The sequence below is a fragment of the Trichoplusia ni genome, unplaced genomic scaffold, assembly GCF_003590095.1.
Source record: "Trichoplusia ni isolate ovarian cell line Hi5 unplaced genomic scaffold, tn1 tig00000618, whole genome shotgun sequence".
Taxonomy (NCBI): Eukaryota; Metazoa; Arthropoda; class Insecta; order Lepidoptera; family Noctuidae; genus Trichoplusia; species Trichoplusia ni.
The window spans coordinates 6,289-28,845 of NW_020800048.1; the positions used below are offsets into that span (position 1 = coordinate 6,289).

At 35.0% G+C, this 22,557-nt stretch overlaps 1 protein-coding gene across 1 annotated transcript; it reads left to right on the plus strand.

The window, feature by feature from the left end:
• The first annotated feature begins 1,217 nt into the window (after positions 1-1,217).
• On the plus strand, positions 1,218-20,453 carry LOC113507118 (dynamin-like). The gene is given in 18 exon segments (XM_026889977.1): positions 1,218-1,400; positions 5,574-5,647; positions 6,484-6,633; positions 12,186-12,233; positions 12,236-12,388; positions 13,202-13,394; positions 14,617-14,826; positions 15,086-15,293; positions 15,642-15,779; positions 15,997-16,154; positions 16,461-16,567; positions 16,877-17,031; positions 17,033-17,065; positions 17,336-17,455; positions 19,497-19,706; positions 19,842-20,076; positions 20,282-20,334; positions 20,337-20,453. Coding segments are annotated over 18 exon segments (2,532 nt in total). The 5' UTR covers positions 1,218-1,230.
• The last annotated feature ends 2,104 nt before the right edge of the window (positions 20,454-22,557 follow it).

The following is a 22,557-nucleotide window of genomic DNA, read 5'->3' on the forward strand; positions in this document are numbered from 1 at the left end:
CGATGACTTCCAATTCCACTAACGTTTTGATTACACTTTATTGCCCGTTAGACTTTTACAACTTCCAACTATCTAGCCCAAAATAACGGTACTAACAAGATTGGAGTTATAGAACGGTAAATAAACTAATTTTTATATTTCCAGAAAACAATAAAAGCAAAATACATAAGTACCTTGGTCCGTTACACTTGGTATTACGGAATAAAAATTATCTAAGCTCGATTGCTAATTTCTTAAAGAAGATTACTTTAGATTTTAACTATAATCTACGCTACCAAAACTTATATCACTTTATTTTAAGATGGCGTCTCCAAAAGACGATCTCCTTCCTTTTTACAATCAATAGCGTGACGTCACAAAGACGCGACACAGCGCTATCTGACGGATGTATAGTAAAACAAAATGCAAGTTTGCCGAGTTTGTAACCAATGTAACATTTTTTTAGTTGGCAAGTTTTCTTTATTCAGAAAATCAGCTGTACTTATCAAATGTTCTATTATTGCGTATAGAATTGTGGATTGAGAAGAACTGTCTGTTTTCTTTACAATCTATAGATAGCACCCTCTACCCTGAAGTATAGTGATTTTTAAGGAAAAGGGTATTTTTTTTGCTAAAGAATTTTCAGTTAGGTACTACAACGAATTTGTTTAGGAAATTGTAAGAATACAAACAAAAACAAAGTACGTATTCCTGTATATTATTTCCTTACAATTATAAACTGATATCATTAACACACACTTAATTCGTCGAGATTTTAATCTAATTTTATTTTTATTTCAGAGAGAATAAGATAAGAGGCGGTGTTTTCAATAATTACTTTGGTTCATTTCTTAACATTATTATTATTTTATAAGCAATCGTGGGTTAATAAAATAAACCTACCTAGTCGCGTCAAATTCAATAGGATTTTTTATGTCAGATTCCGAGTTTTCAGCCCGAGATGCGAAAAACATCGACTAAAAAAATGATTTGTTAAAATATGGTTTTCTGTTATAAATCATCTTTTAAATTTTGACTATATCTTTTTTCAAAATATTGTTTCTTTTTTATCTAAATTTAAATACGTTATACGTTTTCCCAGGGGTTATGCTATACTATACATAGTTCACTTTCCTCTACATTTACGCCTGCGCGTGAATACTTTGCACCATATTGATGAAAGAAAAATCAGTAGGCGAAGATCTGCTGAGAAGCTCATAATACGAGGAGTGTTTGAGACAACCGGCAGCCATGGCCATGGCCGGGAATATGGGTATGGAACAATTGATTCCAATTGTTAACAAGCTCCAAGATGCATTCACACAATTGGGTGTGCATATGCAACTAGACTTACCTCAAATAGCAGTTGTGGGAGGACAGTCAGCCGGAAAAAGCTCTGTGTTGGAAAATTTTGTTGGCAGGTAAGTAATTTGTAGCAATCAAACATATTCGTATTTTACTTTACAGATAAAATCCATAATTTTGCCTAAGCTTGAATAAGCTCATTACCCACGACCACGACCCAAAAAAATAATCAGTGCGTACAAACTAGCAAAAATAATTCTGATCTTTTTCATTAACATTAATACAACTAACGTACCTGTCGAGTACGTATGATGGTATAGTTAAAACCGCAAGAATTTTGATATAAAAAACCCGTTACGTAAGGAGAAGGGGTGATTAAAGATACTATCTTATTAAAATCAAATATTTTCAATTTGTATGTTATATACATTGGTTTAAATATTATCTCCTTCATGCTCAGTTAAACTATACTTAAATATCTAAGTCTTGAACTGGTTGATTTGAGTTCCCAACGTGATTTTCTCAATTTTGAATAAGTATTTTTTGTTGGCAACATATTTTTCTTAAATTACGTTTTATTAATGTACCTCAAATGATTTTAACAGGATTAAATTTGTTATTGGTCATTTGTTTTCCAGTACAAAAATATTATGTTATGATATTTTTATATTTTGCCCTAGATTTAGTGCGCATGTCAAGTTGTATTGATTTACTAATGCTCTAAATGTCAATGGTTATGTAGGGTTAATACGTAAAATGCATATCATTCATGAGTTTTGACTAGATACTAGCATACTGCTTTTATTAAATGCATATTACCATTTAATGAATCATTCTAATCACCCATTCAAGTTCCTACTAACCCAATGCTAAATAATAAAGATATGGAATGTAAATTATAAGACATCTCAACTTAAAGGCCCTTGAGCTTTTAGGTGGGACAAAGACAGAGAATGTTTTGAAATGTTCTTTCTGCTAACCTACGTTCGGTTTATTTCTTATGACAGTAGTTGAATCAAGCTGTATCGAAACGTAACGTAACGTAACCACCCACCACCATATTGAAAAATAAATTAGTTTATCGATGATGAATTGATGATGAGCAAGTGTCATTAGTGTTTTTGAGTGATAAAAGTTTAATGTATCTTAAAAAAAATGGCTGGGAATTTCGGAATGCAGCAGTTAATCCTATTGTAAACAAATTGCAAGATGCATTTGTGCAAATGGGCGTGCACATGTCTTTAGATCTCCCCCAAATTGCAGTTGTGGGTGGTCAGTCTGCAGGAAAGAGTTCGGTGTTAGAAAACTTTGTAGGCAGGTAAGATATCGTATCCAGTACTCAATAGGAAGTTAATTAGTGTATTGCAACCGTTTTGAGTAGATCAAACGATGTCGGAAGTTGGGATAATGCCTTTGTTTATTGTAAAGTCGACGTTATAAAGTGGTAGTTTTGTCGGTAGTAATACAGCGTTTTCTTGATAAAATAGGAAACAGACAACGGTAAGGAAGTTGTAGGACCTAGGTACAACATAACTTACGTTGTTTGTGATGAGTCATAATAACCTTAGACAATACAAAATAATTTTCACATCTGAGTATTCTACTTAAATATATCTGGTCATATTCATTGTTAACTGTGTGAATTTTCGATAATATTTGATTATATTTCTGAAGTATCAAAATTGTATTCTTAGTTTGGCAAATTATTTACTTTCACAAACTTCATTGCTGAACTTTGTAGAGTTATGTTTTATAGTAGGGTATTTAAATACCAACCTCCTATAATGTGTCATGAAAAGTGTAACCCTGTTGTAAATTATAAACTAAAATGTGTTAAAAACAGACATTATTACTAAAAATACAATCTTAATTAGAATCCAATTGAATTATTAATTACCTTTTATATCTATAAGCCAGTGAGTACTATTAAAAAACCATTATAACAGTTAAAATATCATCAGTAATTCAACAAATTCTTAGTATCTCATCTCTCAGCAAAAAAATATTAAGCTCATGGAATAAGAATAAAAAAAATATAATTATCACAATAAAATCACAATGATAAATTTTTGACAGACTGTCTATACAATATATTGACTATATTGTCTTAAAAAAAACTATAGCTTTATAAAAAAAAAAACATAAACACTATAATTTAAAGATATAAAATATATGACTGATTTAACAAAAAAATATGTACTGTTTGCGCATACCAGTGATAAAATAAGATTGTTTTGTTTTGTTTACACAAATGTGTTTACAGAATAATTAAGTACTTTTATTGAGTACTAGTGATAATTTATTTCATTGTAATTTCCTTACAAATACATCACAGTGTATACTTGTCTTGGTAATTTATGAATGGTACAAGTTATTATGGTATATCATGTTTGAACACAGAATACTGTTAAAGGCATGATATTTCTATGACAGTTAGGATGGTAGTAAAAGTCACATGAATAAATCTATATAATATATTTACTTACATTTGTTTTATTGGTACTGAAAGTGGAACTTACACTTAAACACCAACAAATAAAAATTTTCAGAATTTTTATAAGGTTGTGGAATTAAAAACAATTTTCAATAAAAAGTTGAATTCTAATTGTCTCATCTAATTTAAAGTGTCCAAAATTAAATGTATTATGGTCTTATAGCATGTATCATTTCAATAATAAATGTAACTTTGGATAGCTTTAGCTTCAAAATGTTTGCCTTTTCAATGCAGGAACTTGGAGCTCCGGAGCTCTGGACTCACATAAATTTTTAATACCTTTACACATTATTCTTAAAACATTCACATAGTATATTGAAGGTTTTAATGCCTAACAGAGACTAAAGTCTTACATTTCTACACATTTTTTGTTTCTAGCTTATGGTGTCACTATGCTGCTCAAATACATATATACCCAAAATTATTTGATATACTATTAGAAAAAATATTATATGATGTATCATCCAGGTTCCAAGTTACAATGCAGGGTAATACATAGGCATGAGGTGTATCTTCAAATTGTCCTTTTAAAATTATCATCCTCATACAAATATGTATGTATAGATAGTCTATTATTCTAAATAATGAAAATATGTTACAGTAAGTATGGTATTGTGAGTAAATTTAGATTTAAATTGAATCTCCAATATCACTAAAAGCACAAAGCAATTGGAAAGATATCACATTTAAGTGTGAGAAGATCCAATGTTTTTTTTTTACAATAAATAATTTGTCTTAGAACTCACTGACAATAGTGTACGAAAAAACTAAATTGCACTCGCTGAAATTGTCTTTGTTTAGCTTAACATGATTTTGGCCTATTATAAAATCGGGTTCTACACTTCATATCTATTAAAGTTCTCAGTACAAGCTTCATAAACAGTCTCAATAACAAAGTCCAAAATTGCTATTAAAAAAACCAGTAAAGTATAAAAATTCTTGAGCCCCTGCAACATTCACTATCAACCATTATAATATCCATTAGGTATGCCAGTTATAAAAAAATAAAAAGTAAATGTAAAATAACTATTTGTTTCAGCATCATACAAACAAGAAACATGTGTTAGGTATATATTTTTTTCTGATTGTATGCTTATGACTCATTTATAACTACAAAGTGCCACAGTGATTACAGAGTAAATTGCATTGTATCAACTATCTTTACTGAGGGTTTAATTTTGCAGAAGATTCATATTTTATTCCTCATCATCATCATCGGCTTAGCCTGTTCCCAACTATCTTGGGGTCGGCTACCAGTCCAACCGGTTTCAGCTGAGTACCTGTGTTTTACGAGGAGCGACTGCCTATCTGAGCTCCTCAACCCAGTTACCTAGGCAACACCCCTTGGTTAGACTGGCTGTCAGACTTTTTCAAGCTTCTGACTACCTTGAACGACTGTCAAAGATGTAGGAATAACAGCCGGGACCCACAATTTAACGTGCCTTCCGAAACACGGAGGAACTCGCTATGACAAAGATGGTCACCCATCTACGGACCAACCGCGTCAAGCATAGCTTAACCTGTGATCGAATCACTTATGCGGTTATAGCACAGCCACGAGCTCCTCATATTTTATTCCTACTAAACCTTTACTATGAGTCCATTTAAGCTGTAAAAGAGTTAATGTAGAAAAAAAACCAATGTACTTGGCACCTTAAGGGTGGGCTCCCTTTTTACATTCAGGCGCTAGTTCGCCCTTTGTGCTAATTGTGGGTTTGCAACGTGTTTAGTCCAGAACGACGAACATAGTTTTAAGATATGATAATGTAATGATTCCATTTTTTTTTTGTTTTAGGGATTTCCTTCCACGAGGCTCCGGCATAGTAACTCGACGTCCATTGATTCTGCAGCTTATACATGGAAATGCAGGTGTGTGTAATTACAACAAAATTATATGTAATCCTTTATCTATACTAACATTATAAAGAGGAAATATTTGATTGTTTGTTTGACACGAATAGGCTTTGAAACTACTGGTTCGATTTTAAAAATTCTTTCTCCGTTGAGAAGCTACATTATCCCGCTGAACATAGGCTATAATTTATTTCAAAAATATTAGGGTTCCGTAAGAAAATTGCGATATTGTAACCCAAGGTGTCATAACTTATATCTTCCAAGCCCGCGGACGAAGTCGCGGGCGACTGCTGTTACTGTTTAATAATTATATCTTTGTCCATAAAAGTGTTGGAAGGTGAATATATGTGAGATTAATGAATGTTACAGTTTATTTAACACATTTTGGCAATGGTGTTGTTCTTTAGTATGCAAAATGTGATCATTAACCTTCAGCTGTATTTTGAATGTTTAAACAACTAATTGGCTTACTAATTCATCCTATTACTGTAGTCAGTAAAAGTGTTTGTAACATAAATGGGTGATTTCATTACATTACAAATACTTTAGAAGTATTTTTAGTCACTTATGGTCACAATTTTTTTGTACAAAGCTACATCATACTTCGTTGAATCTGTCAAAAATGCTCTTAGGATAACTGCATACAGAAAGGATCTCATCGCGAAAAACTCAAAGTTACCGAACTAAATAAAATAAATAAATTAAAACGAACACTTTTGTTAACTTATAAATTATATGATTTCATCATGTTAAAGCCCAAAAACTCGCAAACGAATCCTTCTGTAAATAGCTACCGTCAATTATAAACATGTTATTTTAAAATGAGACTACAATGATGCATGTTTTCTTAGAATATGCGGAGTTCCTGCATTGCAAAGGCAAGAAGTTCGTCGACTTCAACGAAGTGCGTGCAGAGATTGAAGCCGAGACAGATCGTATTACTGGCTCCAACAAAGGCATATCGCCCGTGCCTATCAATCTACGAGTATATTCGCCAAATGGTAAGTACCCACATAATGTATTACAGCTTTACAAGCGTACTATGATAGTACAGACCAGAATGGAAAAGGAAGGAGTACGCAAACAGAATCGATGAAAGACGTAGACGATGTCGAATGTTGAATTTATAGGTATTCCGTAATATACATACCCAGCCTACACATACGAGTATCACTTTAATATAATTAATCTTTTATAACCATAAAATAACAGCGACAGAATTCATGTATAGCTCATTATGTATTTTTTGTGGGTGTCACAATTAAAGAAATTACTCATAACCAAAACTTGACGTTTTCTAGTTTTTGAATAAAATGGCATAAATTAATAGTACTAAATCGTATTTGACACTTGAATGGTTAAAGCATCTTTATACGCATGCGTAACGTTATAGATTGTCGTTTTTACGAAAGTCATTGACCGTCGAATGATGCGTGCCACTCGTTATCTCGTCGAACAATGACGAAAGTATTAATTTTATTGTCAGAATGCTTTAGTTTGTCACAGAATCAATGTAATATTAATAAATAGTCATACTAGTCCCGAACAAATAGGACATCGGTATGTAATACAGACTCGAGATTACTGGTTGTTCAAGGTCACACTCATGATAATGACTGAAGAATATTGATCTTATTTTGTTTTTATAGGTCATTATTTTTTATCCTCTCTAGAAAGAATGTTAAGCTGTAACAATTTGGCTTCATAACTGAATTTACATCTAGCGCTACAATAGCAAATGAAGCTATTAAGAAGGATGGTGTGCCAAAAATAAAATTTTATCTAAAAATTGCTAACAGTATTTTCCTCCGGCATGTAACGTGATTAATGTAACAAGCCGGCTATATGACGGAGATGATTCCCACAAATACATGAGTCAGGTTTTATCAAGTACTTAAGATAAGCGTGTGGCTAGTTAATTGATAGTGGAATATAATACTTTATTATCAATGAACTGCTAATATAGGTTTTTGTGCCCATTAATTAAAGAATTGGGCGTGGAACGACAAATGATAAGTTTTATCTGGTGATGCATTGAAATGCTTAGGCCGGTCATTCACATTCGGCTAAAAATGCGAACTCAAAAGTGTGGGACGACATTTACAAAGAAATATGTAAAGGTTTAGTGGAATTCGCATAATTCTTAACCGCTTCGGGAAATTACGTAACAGATACAGAATTTTACAATTTTGCTAGCCAATACCTATCACTGTAGCACTGTTTTTGCAAGATACGTATTAAGTAGATATGAAGAGGCGTAAACTTATGATTTCTCACGATGGCAAACTTTCGTAAAGTGTACGATGGTAAGCACGCATGTGAGTGACAGCCGTGACAGGGGTAAATGAAAAGCGACACGAAATATAAAATGGCTCACTCCGCAGATTTCCGCAGTTTTGCTTGGTAACGATCTACGGTCTAACGGTCTTTAACCCTAGAAAGATAGTCTGCGTAAAATTGACGCATGCATTCTTGAAATATTGCTCTCTCTTTCTAAATAGCGCGAATCCGTCGCTGTGCGTTTAGGACATCTCAGTCGCCGCTTGGAGCTCCCGTGAGGCGTGCTTGTCAATGCGGTAAGTGTCACTGATTTTGAACTATAACGACCGCGTGAGTCAAAATGACGCATGATTATCTTTTACGTGACTTTTAAGATTTAACTCATACGATAATTATATTGTTATTTCATGTTCTACTTACGTGATAACTTATTATATATATATTTTCTTGTTATAGATATCGTGACTAATATATAATAAAATGGGTAGTTCTTTAGACGATGAGCATATCCTCTCTGCTCTTCTGCAAAGCGATGACGAGCTTGTTGGTGAGGATTCTGACAGTGAAATATCAGATCACGTAAGTGAAGATGACGTCCAGAGCGATACAGAAGAAGCGTTTATAGATGAGGTACATGAAGTGCAGCCAACGTCAAGCGGTAGTGAAATATTAGACGAACAAAATGTTATTGAACAACCAGGTTCTTCATTGGCTTCTAACAAAATCTTGACCTTGCCACAGAGGACTATTAGAGGTAAGAATAAACATTGTTGGTCAACTTCAAAGTCCACGAGGCGTAGCCGAGTCTCTGCACTGAACATTGTCAGATCTCAAAGAGGTCCGACGCGTATGTGCCGCAATATATATGACCCACTTTTATGCTTCAAACTATTTTTTACTGATGAGATAATTTCGGAAATTGTAAAATGGACAAATGCTGAGATATCATTGAAACGTCGGAATCTATGACAGGTGCTACATTTCGTGACACGAATGAAGATGAAATCTATGCTTTCTTTGGTATTCTGGTAATGACAGCAGTGAGAAAAGATAACCACATGTCCACAGATGACCTCTTTGATCGATCTTTGTCAATGGTGTACGTCTCTGTAATGAGTCGTGATCGTTTTGATTTTTTGATACGATGTCTTAGAATGGATGACAAAAGTATACGGCCCACACTTCGAGAAAACGATGTATTTACTCCTGTTAGAAAAATATGGGATCTCTTTATCCATCAGTGCATACAAAATTACACTCCAGGGGCTCATTTGACCATAGATGAACAGTTACTTGGTTTTAGAGGACGGTGTCCGTTTAGGATGTATATCCCAAACAAGCCAAGTAAGTATGGAATAAAAATCCTCATGATGTGTGACAGTGGTACAAAGTATATGATAAATGGAATGCCTTATTTGGGAAGAGGAACACAGACCAACGGAGTACCACTCGGTGAATACTACGTGAAGGAGTTATCAAAGCCTGTGCACGGTAGTTGTCGTAATATTACGTGTGACAATTGGTTCACCTCAATCCCTTTGGCAAAAAACTTACTACAAGAACCGTATAAGTTAACCATTGTGGGAACCGTGCGATCAAACAAACGCGAGATACCGGAAGTACTGAAAAACAGTCGCTCCAGGCCAGTGGGAACATCGATGTTTTGTTTTGACGGACCCCTTACTCTCGTCTCATATAAACCGAAGCCAGCTAAGATGGTATACTTATTATCATCTTGTGATGAGGATGCTTCTATCAACGAAAGTACCGGTAAACCGCAAATGGTTATGTATTATAATCAAACTAAAGGCGGAGTGGACACGCTAGACCAAATGTGTTCTGTGATGACCTGCAGTAGGAAGACGAATAGGTGGCCTATGGCATTATTGTACGGAATGATAAACATTGCCTGCATAAATTCTTTTATTATATACAGCCATAATGTCAGTAGCAAGGGAGAAAAGGTTCAAAGTCGCAAAAAATTTATGAGAAACCTTTACATGAGCCTGACGTCATCGTTTATGCGTAAGCGTTTAGAAGCTCCTACTTTGAAGAGATATTTGCGCGATAATATCTCTAATATTTTGCCAAATGAAGTGCCTGGTACATCAGATGACAGTACTGAAGAGCCAGTAACGAAAAAACGTACTTACTGTACTTACTGCCCCTCTAAAATAAGGCGAAAGGCAAATGCATCGTGCAAAAAATGCAAAAAAGTTATTTGTCGAGAGCATAATATTGATATGTGCCAAAGTTGTTTCTGACTGACTAATAAGTATAATTTGTTTCTATTATGTATAAGTTAAGCTAATTACTTATTTTATAATACAACATGACTGTTTTTAAAGTACAAAATAAGTTTATTTTTGTAAAAGAGAGAATGTTTAAAAGTTTTGTTACTTTATAGAAGAAATTTTGAGTTTTTGTTTTTTTTTAATAAATAAATAAACATAAATAAATAGTTTGTTGAATTTATTATTAGTATGTAAGTGTAAATATAATAAAACTTAATATCTATTCAAATTAATAAATAAACCTCGATATACAGACCGATAAAACACATGCGTCAATTTTACGCATGATTATCTTTAACGTACGTCACAATATGATTATCTTTCTAGGGTTAATCAAGACATGACCGCACTTAAGTTGATTAACCTCATTATTAAAACCATCCCAGTAACCAACTGTCGTCATTCGTCAGTTTAAGGCTCGACTGCGGTAAATCTAAACATCTGCTGCCATCTCAAGTTCACTTTGAAAAATAATTATTTTACTAACATCTAGATACATACACCTGTTAGGTATATAATCCATTCACTGCATTACGTGTAGCTAGAATAAATAAAGGATGCGAGTTTTATACTAATCCTTATTATGCAATCTTGATAATTACGCTGATCGTTTTATATTGTGTAGGTATGTTGTATGCTGTTTGATAATGACCTACATAACAGCTAATGCTTTTGTGATGTTCGGATAGTGTTGTTGTTATTATGTACATGCATGTTTGCTACGTATGAAGATATATGACAGTTTAGCGGCATCGCGACGCTCCGTTGATAAACTAAACGGAATGTCTATGTCCAGTTGCGGACGTTTCGCATTACAGGAACAAGATAACAGATGATGCTTATAATTATTGCATAACGATAACAGGCCAACGACTGAAATCAAATCTTTTTTTCCTTTTTTTATAATTATTTTTAGTCGTGCTGTTAGACGCAATGCTGATTAAACTACTCGGTTTCTCCCGAATGCGAAAAGTATTTACCTTTAATTCTAAATAAACGAAAAATCTTGTAACCAGACTTGGATTCACTATAGTACGCTTTCAATTGTCTCTGTAGCAACATTGGAGTTTAGAGAGATATTTAACGGGTACTTATGACGTTTCACTGTTTGCCCATTAGTCTTCTACAAATACTAAAAGAGATTTTCAAATGTATTGTGTTTTATAGTAACGATATCATATTTCCGAGAATGTTATCTACTTATCTAATATATCGAAAAACACAACGGGGATCTTGTTTCTCATGATTACAAAGTTTGCTAGAATCTTAACGCTATCTGTCCTTATCATGTAATACAATATAATCTATTTTATTTTACTCATCAGTACAGCAGCGGGAAAATAGTTTTCATATTAGTAATAAATGATGCGTTCCTTTTTAAATACCTAAAGCACAATTAATTACTCATTAGTTGGCAAAAAACATAAAATGTTATCGGTTTGAACTCATTTCATTGAGTTCGTGATTAATAAAAGTAAAATATAATTTTGAATTATTTATTTAGAATCAAATTGAAAACATTAATATTGTTGTCAAACATTGTTATTATAAGGCATTAACAATGACCTTGTGTTATACTTTAAATACAAACATGCCTTACGTATGCAACATTACTCACTGGTTTTAAAAGATTCGATATATTTTGGCACGCACAGCAGGTTTATAGGTCAATTTAGCATTTACGCTTAGCTAACCATCTATGCCATGCTTTCTGACAGTGACGATACTCAGCACTACCTTAATGATGCTACTTTTAAGTAAACAGCAATTTGATAAACAAAACAAAACAAAATGTTAAAGGAACGATGGAAACATCTACAGGTCTTCAATTTGTAACATTTTAAATACTCAAATAGTTCTATCATTTGAAAACATCGCTACAGAATTGTCAGTAGTATAAACTGACAATATTGAAGCAAAGTTCAAATACGTTCAATAAGATACTAAAATAGATCTAAAGTGTTTTGTTTCTTCCACAGTGCTCAACTTGACCTTGATTGATTTGCCGGGTCTCACGAAGGTACCTATCGGGACCAGCCCGTGGATATCGAACAACAGATCAAGGGCATGATCTTCCAGTTCATACGCCGTGAATCCTGCCTCATCCTTGCCGTCACGCCAGCCAACACTGACTTGGCTAACAGCGATGCCTTGAAACTTGCGAAGGAAGTCGACCCTCAAGGCTAGTTTATTCATATTTACATGATGTAATATGAGATGTTATGATCTAGTTAACTTCGCTGTTGTAATGTTTTGTACTTGTTCGGAGTCCGGATGATGACCGTATTATCTAACTTCTCTGGACCATCTTGTAGTAAAAGTTCTGAACATTGATTTCATTACAAAGTCTTGTTGCCATGTGCATGTTTCAATTGGTGTGCTATGTCTTTAGTAATATACTCCATTTTGTTTAGCACTGTCTAATGTAGCTAAACAATGACCCGTGCAAATCGTTGCAAACATCTCCGATCTTTTTAAGAAAAAAACATCTAGCAGAATCTGTATGTAACATTATCGTTATGCTATTACGAGCAAATTGGCATTTAAAGAATTTTGTTTACTAATACCTTTCCTTCCTCCCGTCCTGCTTTAGTAATTTGTTACACATTCGGAATATTTCGGAACTACTTAGTCTGTATTTATTGTTGTTGGAGTTATCGTGCTAGATACAGCTACTTGTTTTTAATACAGATAATATAAACTGAACGGAAATATAATATGTAAAAAAAGTTTGTTTTCTTAAAAGTATGCTTTACATGATAATGGGGTCAAAAGGCCAACCCAGGAAGTACTCATCATTTGTTTATACAATTTTATTTATATACCAACAAATGTCTAGATTTTAAAAGAGTAACGACTCTGGTGTTTGTCTCGAAATTTCTTCTCAGAGTAGTAAATAGGAAATGTTGAGTCTAGGTAGTTCGAAAGAACAAAAATACATGTAACAGTGATAAAAACACTCGTATACAAACTAAAGGTTTATTTTTGTGTATAGGTCTTCGCACAATTGGTGTGATTACGAAGTTGGACTTGATGGACGAAGGCACGGACGCGCGCGATGTCCTCGAGAACAAGCTGTTGCCGCTGCGGCGCGGGTACATCGGTGTCGTCAACCGCTCACAGAAGGACATTGATGGCCGCAAGGACATCGCCGCCGCCTTGGCCGCTGAGCGAAAGTTCTTCCTTAGGTATGTGTACTATCGACAACACAAGTTATTTTGAAGATTACAATTTAAAAAAAATTACACAATTGAATGAGTACCACGCTACAGACCGACACAATTCAGTTTCCATCGAATCGATAAGACGGAGAATTCGTTTCCGTAATTATTTTTTATAGCATAGGTTTTTTGCCATCATACTCACCAATTGATGTCACTTAGTTAATCAACTTCTGTTGCTGGCTGTATTATACTCCTAATCAACCTACTTACTATTCCGTTGAGAATTGACCTCGATTATATATCTTTATCGTTCGTATTAGGTGTTCGATATGCTTCAGTATTGTTTAATGTTTTGTCTAACCCTATTCATGCAAACGTATAAACAAACTTATGCTGCAAAGTAAATAATTACCAATTTGTTTGTATTAAACACGACGTAACCTGTCGTGTATAAAACTTATTTTGTAAAGTGAAAACGTGGACTCGAAAACAAAGAGCAGCTAAGCCAGTGTTTTAATTAAAACTCGATGTAAACAGCTACTCTTTCCGTTGTCTGTCAATACAGTATGTTCGTTGTGAGCGGGTCTAGTATGGGACGTTGCAACACACATATAGGTGCACCCGTCTATCACAGTGACCTACTTCCAGAGTCGTCCATACGTCGATATCTATAACAATTTGCGCGAGATAATAAGCGAATTTAAAGATTCTCTCAACGTTTGGATACATTGAAATTTAAAATATTTTTAATGAATGGAAAATGTACGTTTAGAAGGATCTGATTAAAAGAGAGTGAAACAAATTAAATTATTAAGTTTCCTTATTAGATACAGGGAAAACGATAAGCACTAAAAATATATATATTTTTTTAATATGTAGAATCTCAAATTAATAAAGAGTTTTGATAACCCAGGCAATAACTGTCAAATAGCGCACAAATAAACAAACGAGAAAATACTAGTAAGACCTAAAATCTATTTTGATTGAATACCTCATTAACACATATCACAAACAAGAGATATCTACATAAGTCTCGATTGCTTTATTCGACTAAGGCAAAGGCAATACAAACTAACCCTTTACAAAGCTAAGTTTTTAATCGTTTTTACAGTTTATTATACTATCACTGCATATCTACACAGCTTATGTATTCTTGTATGTATGATATATAATTAATAATAGACGGCTGGTCTCCTACACCCGTGTATTAACCGTCAATATAAAACCCTCCCATTTTATCGTCCAGCCACCCATCATACCGGCACATGGCGGACCGGCTCGGCACTCCGTACCTCCAGCGCGTGCTCAACCAGCAGCTGACCAACCACATCCGCGACACGCTGCCCGGCCTCCGAGATAAGCTTCAGAAACAACTGCTCGCCCTCGAAAAGGATGTCGACCAGTACAAACACTTTAGACCCGACGATCCTTCTATCAAGACTAAGGCTATGTTGCAGTAAGTTGACAAAACTATTTTATATCATGCTCTTACAGTTTTGCCTCGGTGAAGGCTTTGTTTGTTGATATTAAATTTGAGATGAGATTCGCAAGTCCAGAACATAATGTAGCAAGTATATGAATTATTGCACAGTACTTTGCGGGGAAACATTAAAAAAATTCTTGTTGAATATGAAATCCTACTGTGATTAAGTAAATAAAACTGTTTTTTTTTACATTTGATGGTAATAAAAAAAAAAATATTCTGTCCCTTACAGAATGATCCAAACTTTGCAAACGGACTTTGAACGCACAATCGAAGGATCTGGCTCGGCGCAGATCAATACTAACGAATTGTCTGGAGGTGCGAAAATCAATCGGTTGTTCCACGAACGATTCCCATTCGAAATCGTTAAGATGGAGTTTGACGAGAAGGAGCTGCGGAGGGAGATCGCCTTCGCTATCAGAAACATCCACGGTATTAGGGTGAGCATTGCTGATACATAAGATACATATTAGGATTTTTTATTGTCTGTAGAAGAAGAGTGGAGAGTTTCTATAACAATACAAAAAACATTTTGTTCACTACCGGATCATTTAATCATGGCTGTAATATTAAAGAGGGATCTGCAATGATCATCCCTGATTAAACAACAATTCTGTACATAGTTTTATCTTTGTATCTGTTGAATGTCATCATAAACAGAACAATAAACAACCACAGCACTTACAAAAGACTTTTTGCCCATACTCTCAACAGCGATTAGTTTGAGCTACTCTGTAATATTCGTAAGTACAATAAAAACTGAAACATAATGCGATGACGTCACACAGGTGGGTTTGTTCACACCGGACATGGCGTTTGAGGCTATCGTAAAGAAACAGATCGCTCGGCTAAGGAGCCCAGTCTCAAGTGCGTCGACCTCGTCGTGTCTGAAACTGTCCAACGTCGTCCGTATCTGTACTGAAAGGGTAAGTTTCAATTCACTTCAAAATAATATTGAATATTTGTTCCGAATTTACTGCAAATTAACGAAATTATCTTATATAGATTTACTTGATAGAGTGATTTATAAATAAATGAACTAAAATAGTTTAAAAATTAGGGCTGATTGCATTATGAAATTAAATGAGTCAAAGACGGCGGTATATATATGTTCATTTATTGATTCATCTTTTCTGATTACAGATGTCTCGTTACCCCCGGTTGCGTGAAGAGACCGAACGTATCATCATGTCTTATGTTCGATCCCGCGAACAAATGTGCAAGGATCAACTAGTTCTACTCATTGACTGTGAACTTGCTTACATGAACACCAACCACGAGGACTTCATAGGATTTGCCAAGTAATAAATTAATATGTTTTATTATGTGGAGGCGACGATATGAGACTTAATGAAACACTGGCAACACTAAATTGTAGGCATATTGAAATACATTCTAAAAGAAAACCAACCTTTTCAGTAAACTATTAATAGGAGTGGCAACAACAATAAATGTATACTTTTGTTTCTGTCTTTATTAGCCTGACACACACAGACATACGAAGTTTTAATTACTGTCGTATTGTCATCTCCACTTCCCAATCAATGTTAAGAACTTCCTTTAGGCTAATGTCATAAAAATTAAAGTCATGAATTTATGCCTTCCAGTGCTCAAAATCAATCTGAGAACTCAGCTAAATCTGGACACCGTGCTTTAGGAAACCAGGTTATCAGGAAAGGATACATGTGCATACATAACTTGGGAATTATGAAAGGTATGTTAAATATTTAAGGTAAGGAAATATTTAAAAACATTGCCTACAGAGTGTGGGATATCAAGGTCAGCAGTATTATCAATTTGACGATCCTACACTTCTCTGCCGCCCACCCACTCTCAAATTAACACAACTAACTCGAAGCTATTTTCACTAAAAGGAAATTGTGAACATTTAAAGGTAAGCATACCATATCTAACTAATCTAAACGTTTTTAAAATCTTAGAAAAGTATTAACAATAAGTTATAATACAATTTGAGTAATAGATTTTAATTCATTTTATTGTATTTCTTTATTTCTTGGAACAGGTGGGTCTAAGGACTACTGGTTCGTATTGACTGCCGAGAGCATCTCGTGGTTCAAAGACGAGGAGGAGCGTGAAAAGAAGTACATGCTACCGCTGGACGGACTCAAGCTGCGGGATCTGGAGCAAGGGTTCATGTCCCGGCGGCACATGTTCGCCGCTCTTCAACCCCGAAGGCAGGAACGTTTACAAGGTACTTACGAACATTTAACTGTCTACATTGTTGCTGTACGACCCCGTTTCTATTGTCGCTTTAAGTTTGATATCTATCGTGATGATATCAAACTTAATATTTGTCTTTATATTCCATTTGCCCATGACAAAGTAACCGTTTTTAATACGAGCCGTAAAAGTCCGAACAATTCCAACCCTCAGTCGCAACTAAAACATAAGCTCGTAACTAAGGATAACCTGAACATCAGCACATTAGAAGAATAAACTTTATTTGTTTTCTCTTTTGTAGGATTACAAGCAGCTCGAGTTGTCCTGTGAGACACAAGACGACGTGGACTCGTGGAAGGCGTCTTTCCTCCGCGCCGGAGTCTACCCAGAGAAAACATCTGAAGCCGCCAACGGTGACGAGGTTAGCACACACATACCCTTCGATATTTATAACTGCCTGTTACTATTCCGATCTTCTTATCCCTTCAACTATATTTCCTATATTTAAATCTATTGGAAACCTATTTACTTTTGAGCTTATTTACTTATTATATAGCTTATAATAACGACGGGTGTGTACTGTTTCTTATGATAATGTAATTGTGAATTATATAATAAAATATATCAATTATATGTTATAAAATCTGTTGTTTTGCCATGCTATACAGAATGAAGGAACTGAGGTTTGTCTATACAGGCTTTACGAAACATTTACACAAGTACATCGTTCTCACAAAACACGGTGGTCGCACATTGAACATAACGTCCGTGGTGAATTTCAAGAATAACTTTATATATAAAATAGTAATATTATGTAATATATTGTATTTAGTATATAATGTGTCTACTGTTTTATCTAACAACGGTGGAGTAGTTGTAATTTTCTTGAAATACATTCCAGAAGATGTAGCATGAGACGTGTAGAGTGCTGTTATGTAATCTTAATTGTTAGTGTCACGTGCACTTCACCATCATATATTTAAACGCCACTCAATTCTAACAAAACGTAATTTTTTTAACTTCTTCACTCAAGTTTACAAGCAAAACTTCATAATTAATATCAGTCTAATAGTAGGTGTAACATCTGAATGTCGTGCTTCGTTTGTTTGAGCATTATTTGCAAGATTCTGAACGGTTTTTTTTAATTATTTGATTTCAACAATTGTGGAAGATTCAATTTTGTTTTAGCATGTTTAATGTTTTTTATTTTTTAGTTATTTCTGCCTTCCCTGGGGTTGGGTGGAAATAAAAGAAGAGTAAGTGAGTCGTGATTTTAAAGCTTTGTTTGCTGGATTTTTGTCTTGTTTAAAAAGGTGATGTGATATATTTTTTAGGCGGTAGATTTCAATTAAAAGTTGTTGCATGCGCGAATAATCATTTGGAAAGAAGGATCGCTCTGAGCATCGTATTGAATAGCATACACACGGAGTGCGAGCAACATCAGTCGTCGCATAACTTGGTTTTGGTTGGTTTTTATTCCATTAACTATTTACATGATACATGACATGTTTCGTGAAATACTCTGTATTTTAGTTATAACACTGCATCTACTACAAAAACTCTTGCGTTTGTATTTCAAGTAAGTCTGGTTTAACTTGCTCACAATACTAATACGAAGTAGACATTTTTAATAAGCATGCTGTAACAAAATGAACATTGTATCATCGTTGAAAATTTTTGAAGATTTTATATGATTAAACTGCTATTAATATTTTATTGAGCTTTGTAAACGTGATAATACTTATATCCTGCAGATATTATGTTTAAATGAATATTTTAATGGCCTTCAATATTAACAGTAGGTAATTTCATATCTATTTAACCTCCAGTAGTCAGTTGGTTGTAAGTTCAGTGCTTGTTTCTTCGGCTAATTGAAGCTAGGGTATAATATTCTCTACCTTTTTAACACGCATGCCTGACTTAGAACTGGCTAATGTTGAATGCGGTTAAAAAATGAATTAATAATTAATAAATTCAAATAAGTAAAAAAAATAACTTTTTCATTTAATTTGGCTAAGGCCCCTGTTGCACACGTAGTCTCCAGCTTTCTGCGTTTCAGTTTCGGTATTTAGGAGAATTTAAAAGGGTTACGCTTGGCTATTGTATAGTGTGATAGGGTCTAAATGAATAACGTCTCATTTTATGTCGTACGGTTTGTAAGCTACAAATGCGTTTATATTTATAACAATTGAAAGGTAGTTAAGCGCTAAACATTGTCTACGGGATTATCACAAATTGCAACTGTTGAAAAAACGTGACTATTTGGCTGATATATTTAAGTAATTGACCATATCTTTGTTAAATATTGTACTTATTTAACATTTAGGTGCACACTTCAAAAAAATACCTAAAATATAGTAAAATTTCTGTTGAATTTAGTGGTAATCTCCATCGTTTCTACGAGAGCTGAGTAAAATCCAAATTGTTACTAGATATTGACAGTACGAATTCATTATTTCCAGAACTCGGATACTTCAGGCACAAGTAGCATGGACCCTCAGCTGGAGCGGCAGGTGGAGACCATCAGGAACCTGGTGGACTCGTACATGCGCATCGTGACGAAGACGACGCGCGACCTCGTGCCCAAGACCATCATGATGATGATCATCAACAATGCCAAAGACTTTATTAACGGAGAGCTGCTAGCTCACCTTTACGCTTCTGGTGATCAGGTGAGACTGACAAACTTTTTATTTGATTTTGATGGACTTTGAGGTCGATCGTTCTTCAGTGATATGGGTAGATTATGTAAGAAACATTTGAACAATAAGAGTTATCTTTAAACTTCTTAAATCTGTATGTTCTAGTCTCAAATGATGGAAGAGTCTCCCGAGGAGGCCCTGAAGCGCGAGGAGATGCTGCGCATGTACCACGCGTGCAAGGAGGCGCTGCGGATCATCGGCGACGTGTCCATGGCCACGGTGAGCACGCCCGTGCCGCCGCCCGTCAAGAACGACTGGCTCGAGAGCCGCCTCGACTCCAACCCGCGCCTGTCGCCGCCCTCGCCCGGCGGCCCGCGCCGCGCCGCGCCCGCGCAGCAGGGTATGTAGCTCGCTAATCATACTTACGAGACGAGTGTTTCAGTCACAATGGTTAACTTAACAATTTGTTTAATGCTTAGGTTATTTTTAGACGCCTTCCATCATTTGGCGGTTGATTTTGAATTAATAATTTATCTTAATTATGAAGTAGACAAATTGCATGCAACATTTTTTTGCTATTGTTAACAAAAAAGTGAGTCGTGAAGGTGTGTTCCCGGCAGGCTCGCTGGGCAGCCGTGGCGCGCCGCCCCTCCCGGCGGCGGGGCCGGGCGGCCCGCTCCGCCACTGCCGTCGCGGCCGGGCGGCGGCGCGCCGGCCCCGCCGTCGGGCCGCCCCGCGCCGCAGCCCGGCTTGCCCGCACCGCTCGTGCCCACGTAAGTACTACACCATATCTGCAATGTCACACTTATCTATCTACAGGGTGGTCTCCGGTTCACTTTACACTTGTTGGTTCAATTGGCTAAAGATATTAAAATAAACTCAATAACCAAGCCAATTTAGACGATTTTGCATTAAGAATGATTAATTTCAAAATCAGTTAAAATTTGTGAAAATTACGTTGAAATAATAATAGTTTTCTTCGGAGGCTACCCCAATAAAATAACTAATATTGCATTCGTGTACGTAGTTACTGAAGCACTCACGATTGACGTGATGAATGTTCTCTAACAGTATTATGTATGAAGTATTAGAGTTGAATACAGTAAATGCGCGCTTTCGCTCGCCGCGGTACTATCGGTGTGTAAGCTTCGCTTAACGTACTACTCGAGGCATTTGTGTGGGTGATGTAACAGCCATAAATTGCAGTAATATAATATATTGTGCTTTATATGATAGTATCACTTACTGGTAATCTTTAATGACAAAGCTAAAAACAGGGAAACTAATGCTACGGGTAAAATTATAATGACAAGTTAAACTCTGGGTTGAGGCTTCAAATGACTAAAACATGTTTACTTATTACTAATAGAGATATGTATGCGGAGTGAGGCAGCTGAGTGTGTGTATGTGTTCGCAGGCGGCGCTAAGCGGGCCGGCGCGTGCGCACTAACTCACTAACATAAGTTACGTTTTGACGTAAGGCACTAACTACGAACTTGTTAACTTATTACACACTAACATCAGTCGGACAGCGCGCGCTAACTTCTATACAACTATTTTATAATTGTCACAAACATATTTAATATTTAGGTTCAATTTGTTCCATTATCAAACCAATGTATCTGTACCGTGATTGTAGTAAGTTAACAAATATCGAACAATTTATAAATAAATTATACATATGTTATATACAATATTATTATTAGACATGTAAATGATCAATACTTATGATACGTCTGAGAAAATGTTGCTTCCATAAAATTTATGAAAATAATATTGGAAATTATCTACAACTTTTAGTAGAATACAAATTAAACGTAATAGGGTCTACGTATGAATCATCTGGGCAGCCATTCGTCAAACGAAAGGTTATATAAAATATATAATTTAGATATATTTTTATTCTAAAATACGTAATGAGATTTCTAAATCTATATTTTTGCTTAAACTGGTTGTGTACGCACTCATCGAATACTCAGGCTGCCTACAGATGAGCACATAGTTCACATAACCAATATTTAAGTAATTGATGTCTACCTAAAATATTCGATGTATGGTGGGAAACGTCTGGCAGGATAACTAAACAGTAAACAGCTTTTTAATTGGTTTTAATTCTCATTACTTTGGGTGTAATTAACAAAGAGGTTTATTCGTGATTCGTTCCTTTTTTACTACCAACAGATATCGATTTACAGCACCGCATGCTTAGTACACTAATATATGTGTGATCTTCATGATTTCAGTGTACGACTATTCTTTTCGATCATGTATCAACTTAATTCTTATTGTTTACAAACATGCTAACCACTGAACTATTTTGTGTGTTTTTTTCTTTGAATGACAATCTGGTTTTTCCTTTTTTTGTATATTTGAAGCCCAGTAAAAAAATTGTGTTTTGTAGATAATTTAAACGATGTTGTAGTCCGACCGATGGTTTAAAAAATAAATTGAAGCATAATATTATTAAGCGACTAACAGAGCTTGGTCTAGAATCTTAAAATCCTTTTTACTTTTATGAGAATAAAGGCACAAAAAATTATATTTTTATATTACCGGTCTGTCTATAACAGATCACAGTTGCCCTGTAAGAGTTGTGGGTCATCTTTGTGTTGCGCCTTCCATTATCAACTAGCATATTATGGCGGTTACGTTACTCCGAAATGTCTTACAGAGAAGCTGTGAGAGCTTTTGATTTCTAAACTTGTGTTTACAACTTCGACATTTGCATCTTGTATATAACAATACACTAGACGTATGTAGTTCGGGAATGTTCAATTCTCGTAGTTTAAAATACAAAATGGCGTTAAACAAAATGGCCGTAATCTGTCAGTCATTACTCTGTCAGAGGATACTTTTGTGACTTGTCTTCTGAGAAAGGGGT